General features: G+C 57.5%; 1 protein-coding gene across 5 annotated transcripts in view; it reads left to right on the top strand.

Moving 5' to 3' along the window:
- HDAC5 (histone deacetylase 5) overlaps positions 1 to 12,170 on the top strand; it is a 37,326-nt gene that overhangs the window by 16,620 nt on the left and 8,536 nt on the right. For all 5 annotated transcript variants that reach the window (XM_058561118.1, XM_058561117.1, XM_058561115.1 and 2 more), the window contains 10 exons: positions 7,301 to 7,560; positions 7,652 to 7,796; positions 7,900 to 8,014; positions 8,304 to 8,434; positions 8,565 to 8,711; positions 8,800 to 8,912; positions 9,219 to 9,350; positions 9,577 to 9,799; positions 11,185 to 11,396; positions 11,645 to 11,935. In XM_058561118.1, the coding sequence (XP_058417101.1) occupies positions 7,301 to 7,560; positions 7,652 to 7,796; positions 7,900 to 8,014; positions 8,304 to 8,434; positions 8,565 to 8,711; positions 8,800 to 8,912; positions 9,219 to 9,350; positions 9,577 to 9,799; positions 11,185 to 11,396; positions 11,645 to 11,935 (1,769 nt within the window). The remainder of the gene's footprint in view (positions 1 to 7,300; positions 7,561 to 7,651; positions 7,797 to 7,899; positions 8,015 to 8,303; positions 8,435 to 8,564; positions 8,712 to 8,799; positions 8,913 to 9,218; positions 9,351 to 9,576; positions 9,800 to 11,184; positions 11,397 to 11,644; positions 11,936 to 12,170) is intronic.

The following is a 12,170-nucleotide window of genomic DNA, read 5'->3' as shown; positions in this document are numbered from 1 at the left end:
CAGAGTGTGTGACAGCTGGGATTCAGATCAGGTCTCTGTGTTGGGCCACCACTAACCCAAACAAAAGCTCCTCTGTGCAAATTTTAAAAAGGTAGCCCTCCTTCCGGGTGGATACATCCTCATGCTAGAGTTCATGGCTTAGCAGTTGGAGCGTGGGCTAGATTTCAGCCCCCAACTTTCCCCTTCAGTTGGGTGCCCTTGTGCAGTACACAACCTGCACAACCTTATGTGGTGGGCCTGTCTCTTTGTGCCTCCAAAGTTTGTGGTCCTGAAGAATAGAGACCTGAGGTTTCAGAGAGGACGCTTTGTTTTCTATAAATACTAGGGACCACTTGGTCAGCTATTTCCCTCCCTGCAGGGATTTCGGCTCAAGGGGAGAAGAGGCTCAGGAACAAATTTGAACACCCCGTCCCACACAGCCTCCCTTGCCCCCTTTCCCTCCTCCTCATCCCCTCCTCTTGTTTTTGAGACCCTCAGCTGTCCCCTCCTTGCTGCACAGCTGCCAGACAGGAAATCAGATTAACTGTGTCCACACACACAGCTGTAACAGCTGTCAGGTTGGCAGCAGAAATGAGTGCAGCCAGTCTGGGGACACTATGAGAAAGTAGTTCTCAAACTTTCAGTTGCATCAGAATCATCAAAGGAATATATTAAAATGCAGATTCCCAGGCCTTCCCCATTCAGATTCTGTAGGGCAGCCCAGGAACCAGCATTTGAAACACATCTCAGTTGATTCTGATGTGAGCAGACACAAACCATGCTTGGAGTAAGGGCTGATGGACAGGGGTCATGTGCACAGGGATCATGGAGCCCAGTAGCCTGCCGATGGTTGTCACCGCTATCCCTGGAAGGCCTCGGTGGGCTTTGGGATTCCTGGGAGAAGGGCCTACTGCAGAGGGAGGGAGGCTGTCACCCCGGTCAGAGTCAAATCCAGCTCCCAGCAGCCTGGCAGTCTGGAGAAGGGAGGATGTTTTGAGACGCTGGGGAGCAGGTGCCCAAACCAGCTGGGGCAGGGATTATGGCAAGTGGCCAGGTGGGCAGGTGGGCAGGGCTCCCTGCTGGACACTCAGGACTGGGTTGTGCTGGGGGAGTGGAGGCAGAGCCCCTGCCCTGGGTCCCCTGCAGGCCCCCCCAGGTGCAGAGTGAACAGTCCCAGCAACAGCTGCAGACTCTGAGTGGTTAGTGTGCTTTTTAATCGCCTCTAGCTTGGTGCCCAAGTGTTTACTGGAAATGGCTGGGCTGGAGAAGTGTCTGCTTCTCCAGACAGCAGGCCAGGAGCAACGACTAACTCCATCGTCACCAGCGAGAGACGCTTTGTGCCTTCCATCAGGGCTCTGCCTGCTCTAAGCGCAAGGTCCTTCTGAGGCACGATCTGCCCCAAGTTTCTGGGGGTTCCGTCCACTCAGCCCCCTTCTCCCCTGTGCTCCTGGGCTTTGGTGTTCTGGGGGCCAACCAAGTGCCCCGTCTAGATCCCTGGATCCTTAATACAGAGTTTGGCTTCTCGCTCTGTCTCTCATTAAATTCAGGAGCAGTCCTCCAGGGTTTTCCTGTTTTTTAGTGGGAGGCAGAGAGAGAGCCAGAAGACCCGGGGTTAAACCCTGGCTCCTCCGCCTCCTTTCCGGGTGACATTGGGCAAATCTCTTCCATTTCTGGCCTCACTGTTCTCTGTCAACTAGGGAGTTGAATTGCTGATCCGCAGGCCCTTCCTGCACTGGCATTCTAAGAGTCTCTGAAGTCAGTTTCACCTTGCTTCTGCCTTGCGAGGAGGGGCTTAGGGTCTCCCAAGTCCTGGCCCAGGAGGATGTGGAATAGGACTGGGGAGAGGGGTGTTGCCTGCAGTGGGCACAGTGCAGTTCGATACCAGTGAAGACTCTCTGACTGCTTGGAGCGGGGGGCGCCAAGAGCAAGGACCAGAACGCATGCTCATCTGTGCTAATGCTTTTGAGGGACAGGAGGGAGCCCGCCGCTGTGGGCTGAGCCACAGAGGACAGAGTGGCCCTTGTTGGAGGCAGCGAGGCCGGAGAGACAGCCTCCAAGTGCTGCCGCTGGGAGGAGGCTGTTCCTAGAGCTTTTTCCTTCAGCGTTGGGGTCCAGTCGCTGGCCCCTCGAGCGGGTGTGGTGTGGGGCCCACGGGAAGGGCATTGATTGGGACAGGACCACAGAGCGACCTTGGGACAGTCTGAAATGAGACAGCTAAGGCTTCACTCTGGCAGAGGTCTGAGCTTGGCTTCCTTAGAATTCAGGCAGTCTGTGAACTTGGCTCCACATAATCCTAAGTATTTTACTTCGTGTGTTTTAGAAACATTTCTGAGAAGTGGTCCATAGGCTTCACTAGATTGCCAGAGGGGTCCAGGACAGACAAAATGTCAGGAGCCATTAATAATAGCCTTGACCAGCACCTTCTCAGACTGTCCAGGCCCTGTGCCAAGCTCCTCTGCACGTGTTCTCTCTCCTAAGCCTGACAGTGCTAGGAGGAAGGTGCTCTTCTTACTCTTATTTCACAAATGCCCGCAGGAGCACGGGGTGCTCGGTGCCTTGTCTTATGAAGTGGCGAGCTGACGTGAACCCTGGCGTTCTCTTATTCCAGAGCCTACGCTCTTAACCGTGACGTGATGTGTGTTCGTTTGCGTTACATGAAGAGTTGTGAAAATTGCTAGGTGCGAGTCCTCCCCAGCTCGCACATGTGGAAATACTGTCTGAATTGCGGTAGAACCTGTTGAGCCTAAATTGGCCTCCCCAGTCACGTCAGAGCACAGAAATAGATCATGGGAAACCGTCCTCCGTGGGGAGGGGTCATCGGCATCATAGGGAGGAGTATGAAATGCTGTTCCCTGCCTCCTTCCAAAATCTCTCAAGGCCAAGAAAGGGACAAGAGCCTCTTCCCGTTCTGCAGAGGGGTAGAACGCAGTCATTAGATTGTAAGGAAGCTGCTGACTCCCCAGCCTGGCAAGGGAGGTCCTGAGGGCAGGGGTGCTGGCAGGAGGCACTGCCCTTAAGGGTGGGCTGCCCTTTGCTCCCCAGAGGAGCAGTTATCCAGGGATGGCTCACACTGAGCACCTGGGATGCCCTGCATTGGAGCCAGGCTGCACAGGTTAGGGTTCAGAGGGAGCCTGCCTGAGCTGGGAGTCAGGACACCTGGGTTCGAGCCCCTGCTAATTAGTTGGTGGGATCTTTGGCACAGCAGCCTCTCTAAGAGGCTTGGTCTCCTCGTCTGTGTAATGAGGGGGCTGAAAGATGGTCTCAAGGCCCCTTTGACCCTCTCCAGGGTAGCCCCTCAGCTCCAGGGCTTATCTGCAGAGGCCTCATTTTGTCTGCTTAATGCACCCCTCCCTTATACTCTGTGTACCCTGGGGCCCCTCCTCCTCCCCTAGCCTTCGGCGACTGGTGGGTCCTGGGAGCAGCGTCTTTTTAGAGCCAAGTGTTAAGCTCCTTAGGTCTGCAGGTGGGTCCACACACTGTGCTGCCTCCTCCTCCAGGGCTTCTCCAGGGGCAACTAAAGGTACCGTTTCCCTGCTGCCAGGGTTTGCATCACAGGGATTCCGGAGTTGGCGACTCCTCCAAGAGAGGGCTTGGGGCTGGGGCATGGCTTGCGGTGTGTTCAGAGCAGGAGGAAGACTTGGTTTTCTCCTGGGCAGCTAGATCTGTTTTTTGTTTTGAACCTCTCTTCCCAGAAGTGCTGCTAAAGCCTGCTCCTTGTGTCCTGGAGCCCTTTGTCTGCCTGGGGGCAGCGTCCCTTTGCCTAGACACTCTCTTTTTCAGTCTAAGGCTGTGCTGGTGGTTGTCCTAGAGTGCCCCGTCAGCACTGTCTCATTTCCCCCGAGGAGCCAGGCTGTCCCTTGTTGTGCTGCTCACAGAATATGCTGTGGGAACCCCCTCTGGGCTGATGGGGTTCATGGAGGGATGGGAGGCCTAGCAAGATGGGAAAGAAGTGTCAGTAAGGTGTTGCCACTGCCCAGTAGTGCCCATGAGCTGGGCAGAGTGGCCCCTTCTGAGCCAGAGCCTGGTATATGTGGGGCCACTCTGATGGCTAGAAATACGCAGCCCTGCCCACCCAGGAGGCTTTTCCATGGAGTCAGTCCTGCAGAAGGCCAGAGGACAAGATGGTGTTTGCCGCTTGTTCCCAAGGCCACCACTCCCAGGAGGAAGGGCCAGAGTCCCCTGAAAGGAGTAGAGTATGGAGCAGGGTAGACCTGGACCCTTCCATCCTCCATCTGCAGGAGATTGCTGTGTCGGCTCTCTGGCTTTCTCTCTGTTCCCTACAGCTCTCTGTCAGAAGGAGGCATAGGGTTAGGGGAGGACCCAGGACCTTGCCCTCCCACGTGAGCCCTCCCTGGCCTTTCAGGGGGCTCTTTGCTAGCCAGAGCTCCCAGCCTGTCCTTTAGGGAACAGAGTCCGTCTGCCTGCTCTCTTCCCTTTCCAGAGGTCCTCCACCTCTCTTGGACCAAGAGGAGGCGGTCAAGAGCCTCCTTCTATCATGACACACCCATTTCCCCTTCTAGGTGCTTGGTGCTGCTAGCACTGCCACCTGCTCTGCTCATGCCAAGCTAACAGAGGGCACAGATCTTTGAGGGGGTGCAAGGCCAGTCAGGCTCTAGGTTTTGTGCCCAGCGGACAACACTCAGGGGGCTCTGTGCCTCCCCCTGCCCCTTCCCTGACTCCAGCTGCCCAGCCGTGGCCGCTTCCATCTTAGATGGAGCCATGTTACTACCTGGCAGACTCCTGGGGTGCGACATCCTGTCCAGGCCCCACAGGGCCTACAGATTAATATTCTCCAGTCGCCCATGCTTCCTGCTTGCATGGGAACAAGGATGTGTGGCGGAGCCTGCTGGCTGCCCTGCCACCTGCATACCAAGTGGGCTACTCCTCCCTCTGCAGCGTAGGGCCTAGCATCTCTGCTGCAGTGGTGGCTGTGTGGGAGCCCTGGTGGGAGGTTCCCATTGCCTAAGCCCGTGCCCTCTCTGCAGGGCTCCTGCAAGGGAAGCCAGCATTGCTGGCAGCAGTTCCAGCCCCAGCAGGGTTATCTGCTGGGAGCCAGGAGTGCTTGGACCCCTGCCCTTCGCTGGGCGGACAGGCTGGCATCTGGCTTCCACAGCCCCAGCACTGTCGGGAGCAGCAGGTTGAAGCCCATCCACCTCTTGGCTGAGCGATCAGAGTGCCACAGACCAAGCCAGCCTTGCCTAGGAAGAGATGACTCTCCAGCCAGCTTGGGGCTTTGCTGAGCGTTTCCAGGGTTGGGGAGACCTGAGGCTGGCTGCTGGCTCCTTGCTGCCACCCTGCTTTGTACGCTGGATGGGCTGGCCACCTCTGGAAAGGCCCTTTGCAGTTTCCAGGGGCCCTTCCTCCTGGTGCTGAGGCAGAACATGGGTTGGGAGGGAGAGTGAGTGTGTGTGTGTGTAACCCCACCCTCCTGGCCACATCGGGCCACTCCTGCAGATGTGGCTCTGGCCTTGTGGCCGCAGAGTCGTCAGTGTGGCTGGCGGGCAAACCACAGAGGAATGTGCCTAGCAGTGCTGGGGGGAGAAGGAGCTGGTGGGGACCAAGAGAGACACTCTGCTCAGGCTTTACCTCCCCACCCCCACCTCCAGTGGGTCCCATAGGCCGTATTCAGGCATGAGGTAGCATGGCTTTGGCCTTCAGCAGACCTTACCCCTGCCTTGGTGACACTCATTCAATGCAGGCTCCCTGGAAAGATCCAGGCCCATAGACTGCACAGGGTGTGGGAGACTCTCTTAGCTCAGCCCTTAGCCCCCCTCCCAGCTCCCTCTCCACTCCTGGTGAGGGATGGCAGTGGGGTCCTAGGCAAGGGGCCTGCTCACAAGGGCAAGACACAGGATATTGGGGTCCTTCCTTCTCCAGGCCTGGGCTGGAGTTGGCCACTTCGCCACAAGAAAGTCTTCCCAGCTCCCTGTGGCCTTCCTGGGCTGGAGCGAGGAAAGCGAGAGCTTTCTTTGGAGAAAGAAATGGAAAAGAAACAAGACGGGTTGGCCCTGCCTCTCTCACTTCCTCCTTCCCAGGCAGTGGGTAGCCTGCCTTCCCCTTCCTGCCAGCGTCAGGAGGCTTTGTGGGGTGTGGGCTGGGCTTGGGGCTCCCTGGTGGAGTGGTGTTTGCCCAGTTGCCCTGGCAACCACAGGGCAGAGGTGGGGAGTGACAGTCAGTGACCAGAGGACAGTGTACAGAGATCAAGAGGTTGAGACCCAGCCTTCCCATAAGCTGTTGGACCTTTTGCCACTCCCTGGGGCCCTGGGGCCCATTGTCCCGTGGGGGCCTGGACCCAAGGTCTTGGGACCCAGCAGGCCCCTCGACCCCTGTCCCCTTCCTCCTTCCCAGCGGGTTCTCCCTGGGACTGGAGTTCTGAGATCTCTGCCTCAGCTCCACGCCCCTCCCCCCCCCCGCCCCCCTCCATTACCCTTCTTCCTGTCTGATTCCCTTTCCTTTCCTGTCTCCTCCTCCCACCTCCTCCCTGTGCCTGCCCGCCCATTCTCTCCTTCTCCCCTCCCCCTAGGCACAGCTGCTGTTTGGCTCACTCTATATATAGCGGCATTTTCAGGGTAATTACAACAAAACTGTTGAAAGGAGATAATCCAGCAAAGGAAGCGAGTCTGACTCCCAGCCCCCTTCCGTCCCTGGTTTGGTGCAGCCCTGCACCCCCTTTCCCTGGAGCCTTCTGCTCCCACCCCATCGCATTCGCACAGCTGCCCCAGCTGGTGTGGGACAGAGGAAAGGGGAGAGGGTAGGGATGTCCAGAGGGTCCCCACAGGCCTGGGTTTACTGAGGGCCCTGGCTGTCAGTCCCATCAGTATAGAACCAACCTCTGTGCCTCAGTTTCTCTTCTAGTACAGGCTTCTTGGTGGGGAGTGTGTGCTGTTGAGAGTGGAAGAGGCAGCAAGGGAAAGACAGTGGTTAAAAGCATAGGATTTAGATTCACATCCTGGTCCATCAACCACCTGTCTTTGGTCATGTTACTTAAACCTCTGTTTCCTCATCAGTAAAGTAATTGACATAAAATGCCCAGTGGTGTTAACTGTCAGTGACAGTATCATGTGTCGAGCACTCACCATCTTCCAGGTACCGTGTTTCAGTCTTGTGTATATAACCTTTATTGAAGTTCATGGCTTTGACCTCATTTAATTAAGGCGGAAGGCTGTATCCACGGAGCAGAGGGATTTGACTTCCCTCTCTTAATTCTCTTTGGGTCTAGTAGTCCTGCCTGGTAGCTTTCTGGGTCCCAGGCGTGGCTGCCAGGGCCTCATGGGGTCTAGGATGGGGCCCACTGACCCCTTCCCGTCTCTTCTCCCTGCAGTGGAGGTGAAGCCAGTGCTGCCAGGAGCCATGCCCAGCTCCATGGGGGGCGGGGGTGGAGGCAGCCCGAGCCCTGTGGAGCTGCGGGGTGCTCTGGCAGGCCCTGTGGACCCTGCGCTGCGAGAGCAGCAACTGCAGCAGGAGCTCTTGGTGCTTAAGCAGCAGCAGCAGCTGCAGAAGCAGCTCCTGTTCGCTGAGTTCCAGAAACAGCACGACCACCTGACACGGCAGCATGAGGTCCAGCTGCAGAAGCACCTCAAGGTGAGCAAGGGGGGTGCGGGGGGGCCCCCCAGACCCCCGACCCCCGCCCGGACCTGGCTCACCCCGCCTCCCTCCCTCTGCGCCTTTGCAGCAGCAGCAGGAGATGCTGGCAGCCAAGAGGCAGCAGGAGCTGGAGCAGCAGCGGCAGCGGGAACAGCAACGGCAGGAGGAGCTGGAGAAGCAGCGGCTGGAGCAGCAACTGCTTGTCCTGCGAAACAAGGAGAAGAGCAAAGAGAGTGAGGCCGGGCGCTTCCTGGGGCCAGCCGGGACTCCTGTCCCCGCCCCCAGCTGTGGGGTCCTGGCCCCAAGTACCCGGGTCAGCTGTGCCCTGTCCCGCAGGTGCCATCGCCAGCACTGAGGTGAAGCTGAGGCTCCAGGAATTCCTCCTGTCGAAGTCAAAGGAGCCCACACCAGGCGGCCTCAACCATTCCCTCCCACAGCATCCCAAATGCTGGTAATGGCCCTTGGCAGGCATGGATCGCAGAGGTGCTCTGCTTGGGGCTGCCTGGCTACAGGCTGGCAAGGGGCTCCCTTGATCATATATGATGCCATATACGGGCCCTGCAGTCTCTCCTGGGAGACGAGACTCCCACCCCCTGGTTTCTCTCCTGGCTTCCCTCCCCAGGATCCACTTCCTCTCTCTATATGCAGTGGATAGTTCATACATGTAGGTTGCTAGGTGGCAGGTCCAGCTGGCTGGGTGATAACCTAGATCCGTTTCTATCCCACCCTCCACCCCCCAGGGGAGCCCACCATGCCTCTTTGGACCAGAGTTCCCCTCCCCAGAGCGGCCCCCCTGGGACACCTCCCTCCTACAAACTGCCTTTGCTTGGGCCCTACGACAGCCGTGATGACTTCCCCCTCCGCAAAACAGGTGAGTGATGCCCAACCTGGCCTCCCAGAATGTGGCTCCTCGGAGGTAGAGGTGGGAATGTGGAGGGGCCGGGCTGCAGATGTGTGCCATTTGTGTGGATGTAGCTGAGCCCCGGCTACCTTCTCCGCAGCCTCTGAACCCAACTTGAAAGTGCGTTCGAGGCTAAAGCAGAAGGTGGCCGAGCGGAGAAGCAGTCCCCTCCTGCGTCGCAAGGATGGGACTGTCATTAGCACCTTTAAGAAGAGAGCTGTTGAGATCACAGGTGCTGGGCCTGGAGGTAAGGCTCCTCTCCTGTCCCTGTTCTGAGGGCCTGGGAGTGGGAGGTGGCTCCAAGCGGGCCCAGGTGACAGGCACTTCTCCCATAGTGTCGTCCGTGTGTAACAGCGCGCCAGGTTCCGGCCCCAGCTCTCCCAACAGCTCCCACAGCACCATCGCTGAGAATGGCTTTACTGGCTCAGTCCCCAACATCCCCACTGAGGTACAGGCCTGTGGAGGGCTGGGTGGGTGGGCCAGAGCTTCTCCCTTTCCCTTGGAAGAAGGAGGGCAGCTCCTTCCGGTCTGGCTTGCTGAGAGTGCCCAGCAGGGACTTCTCTGCCTGCATGGATAGGCTGAAGGGACCTGTTGCCCTGAAGTGGGTTTGTCTCACGGGCCTCTGAAGGGCTCTGATCTCTTACTCCCCGCCAGGTGGGGCTTGGTTGGAGGAGTGGGGCACCATTCAGAGCCCTTGGCCCCAGGTGGCCTCCCATTGCCTCTCTCATGCCTGTCTCTCCTGACTGCTCCCCAGATGCTCCCCCAGCACCGGGCCCTCCCTCTGGACAGCTCCCCCAACCAGTTCAGCCTCTACACGTCTCCCTCTCTGCCCAACATCTCCCTAGGGCTGCAGGCCACGGTCACTGTCACCAACTCGCACCTCACCGTAAGTACGAGGCACATACCCCGTCCTCCCTCGGTTGTTGAGGTCTTTGGTCCTAGATGCCCCCAGCTGGGGCTTTTGTCCTCCCAAGGCCATGAGGGAGATCACATGGCCCTCCCCAGAGCTGGGGCATGGGCAGAGGGTAGATGAGGGATGCTGGTCCAAAGTTGGCAGGCCTGGGAGCAGTATAAGCCCCTCACTCATTTCCGTCTCCCCTCCCCACCCCTAGGCCTCCCCGAAGCTGTCAACACAGCAGGAGGCCGAGAGGCAGGCCCTCCAGTCCCTGCGGCAGGGTGGCGCACTGACGGGCAAGTTCATGAGCACATCCTCCATCCCCGGCTGCCTGCTGGGTGTGGCACTAGAGGGCGACACGAGCCCCCATGGGCATGCCTCCCTGCTGCAGCATGTGCTGCTGCTGGAGCAGGCCCGGCAGCAGAGCACCCTCATCGCTGGTGAGTGGGCAGGTGGATGTGCGAGGGAGGGGGCTCAGGCAGGACCAACCATCAGGGAGAGGTAGCCAGGGATACTCTCCTGCCCTGCCACAGCTCCCCTCAATGGCTTCATTGATTTCTTCCACATTCTACAGACATTGTTGAGTACCTGTGGCCTGCCAGGCACTGTTCTCAACAATGTCTGCTGCCGTGATGGAGCTCACGTTCCAGAGCAGTGCCGTCCACTAGAAATATAACACAAGCCGCATATGTAATTTAAGGTTTTCTAGTAGCCACATTAAAAAATGTAAAAAAAACAGGAGAAATTAATTTTAATAACATATACTTAACTCAGTATATCTGGAATATTATCATTTCAACATACAATCAATATAAAGTATCACCAGTGAGGGGGCTGGCCTGGTGTCGTGGTGGTTAAGTTTGTGTGCTCTGCTTCGGCGGCCCATGGTTCGCAGGTTTGGATCCCGGACATGGACCTACACACTGCTCATCAAGCCATGCTGTGGTGGCATTGCACATACAAAATAGAAGAGGATGGGCACAGATGTTAGCTCAGGGCCAATCATCCTCAGCAAAAAAAAAGAATCATCAGTGAGATACTTTACTCTATTTCATCCTGTCTTTGAAATCCAGGTATATCTCACACTTAGAGTACATCTCGGTTTAGACAGGCCACGTGTCAAGCACTCAGTAGTCACGTGTGGCTGGCAGCTGTGGGACTGGACGGCACAGCTTTGAACAGTTAGCCCTTAAGTAGCTGGTGGCGTCAGAAGAGGTTCTGCTTACAAGACACGTGATCCTGGCCCCTAGGCTTCCCAGCCTGGTGGGTCCATGTCCATGATCAGGGGTCTTGTTGCAGTTGGGGAGAACTAGTCATTGTTCACTCACAGATGGCCTGAGACTACAGTCATGCATTGCTTAATGACAGGGACATGTGCTGAGAAATGCATTGTTAGGTGATTTTGTTGTTGTGCAAACATCATAGAGTGTTCTATGTACTTACACAAACCTAGATGGTATAGGCTACTACACATCTAGGCTATATGGTAATCTTATGGGACCACTGTCATATATGCAGTTCGTCGTTGACAGAAACATTGTTATGTGGCACATGACTGTATGTGCAATCATAAGCAAATCAAGGGGAGAGAATGGTGAATCCAGGAAGGCTTGCTGGAGGCAGTGGCTCTGAGCTGTGAGACTGTTCAGTTATGGGGAGGAGGAAGAATGGGGCTCAGGTTTGGGGGCAGGATGCTCCAGGCTCCTCCAAGGTTTTTTCTGAGTATGTAGGTGGTGGTGGTCTAGGAGAGGGGAATCTCAGGGTGGGATAGGAGGGTGCCTGGTACCCTGACAATGATGGTTACTCCCCTCCCCCCACCCCACAGTGCCGCTCCACGGGCAGTCCCCGCTGGTGACGGGTGAACGCGTGGCCACCAGCATGCGGACGGTGGGCAAGCTCCCACGGCACCGGCCCCTGAGCCGCACTCAGTCCTCGCCACTACCCCAGAGCCCCCAGGCCCTGCAGCAGCTGGTCATGCAGCAGCAGCACCAGCAGTTTCTGGAGAAGCAGAAGCAGCAGCAGCTGCAGCTGGGCAAGGTGAGCTGGGAGACGATACAAGAGGGGAGCAGGCTGGCAGAAAGGGAGTGCGGGCTGCTACCCTAGGCCACTCCCTGGTCTGTATCTGTTCAGAGGAGCCATCTTACCTTTTTCTAATGCACACAGCAGCTCTGTGTGGGCTGGGCGGCTGCCAGGGAGAGGGGAGGGAAAGACAAGACCTTCCTGGGCCACAGACTACACAGCTGCTCCCCGTCCCAGCTCATGGGCCCCCTCTGCTCTGCTCCCAGATCCTCACCAAGACTGGGGAGCTGCCACGGCAGCCCACCACCCACCCTGAGGAGACAGAAGAGGAGTTGACGGAGCAGCAGGAGGCCTTGCTTGGGGAGGGAGCCCTGACAATACCCCGAGAAGGCTCCACGGAGAGTGAGAGCACGCAGGAAGACCTGGAGGAGGAAGAGGAGGAGGAGGAAGAGGAGGAGGAGGAGGAGGAGGACTGCATCCAGGTCAAGGATGAGGAGGGCGAGAGTGGTGCTGAGGAGGGGCCTGACTTGGAGGAGTCCAGTGCTGGTTACAAAAAGGTGCCCCCTCTGCCCCAGCCCTTGATTACCACCCCTCTGTCCCCCTGCTCCTTTCCACCCTTGCCTTCCCTCTCCCTGAGTCTGCAGTATCCAGGCTGTGCAGGGGCAGCTTTTCTGAAGAGAGCAGAAGGGGAGTAGGACAGAGAAAAGGGGCTGTGAAAGGGAGGGAGCTATCTGTGCCCCCGTCTGCCAGCCCCTCCCTGCATCTGTGACTGCCCCCGCCTGTCTGCTTGTG

Source organism: Diceros bicornis, chromosome 18 (assembly GCF_020826845.1).
Source record: "Diceros bicornis minor isolate mBicDic1 chromosome 18, mDicBic1.mat.cur, whole genome shotgun sequence".
NCBI lineage: Eukaryota > Metazoa > Chordata > Mammalia > Perissodactyla > Rhinocerotidae > Diceros > Diceros bicornis.
The sequence above is the reverse complement of the archived record's forward strand: the minus strand, read 5'-3'. Positions and strand labels throughout refer to the sequence as shown.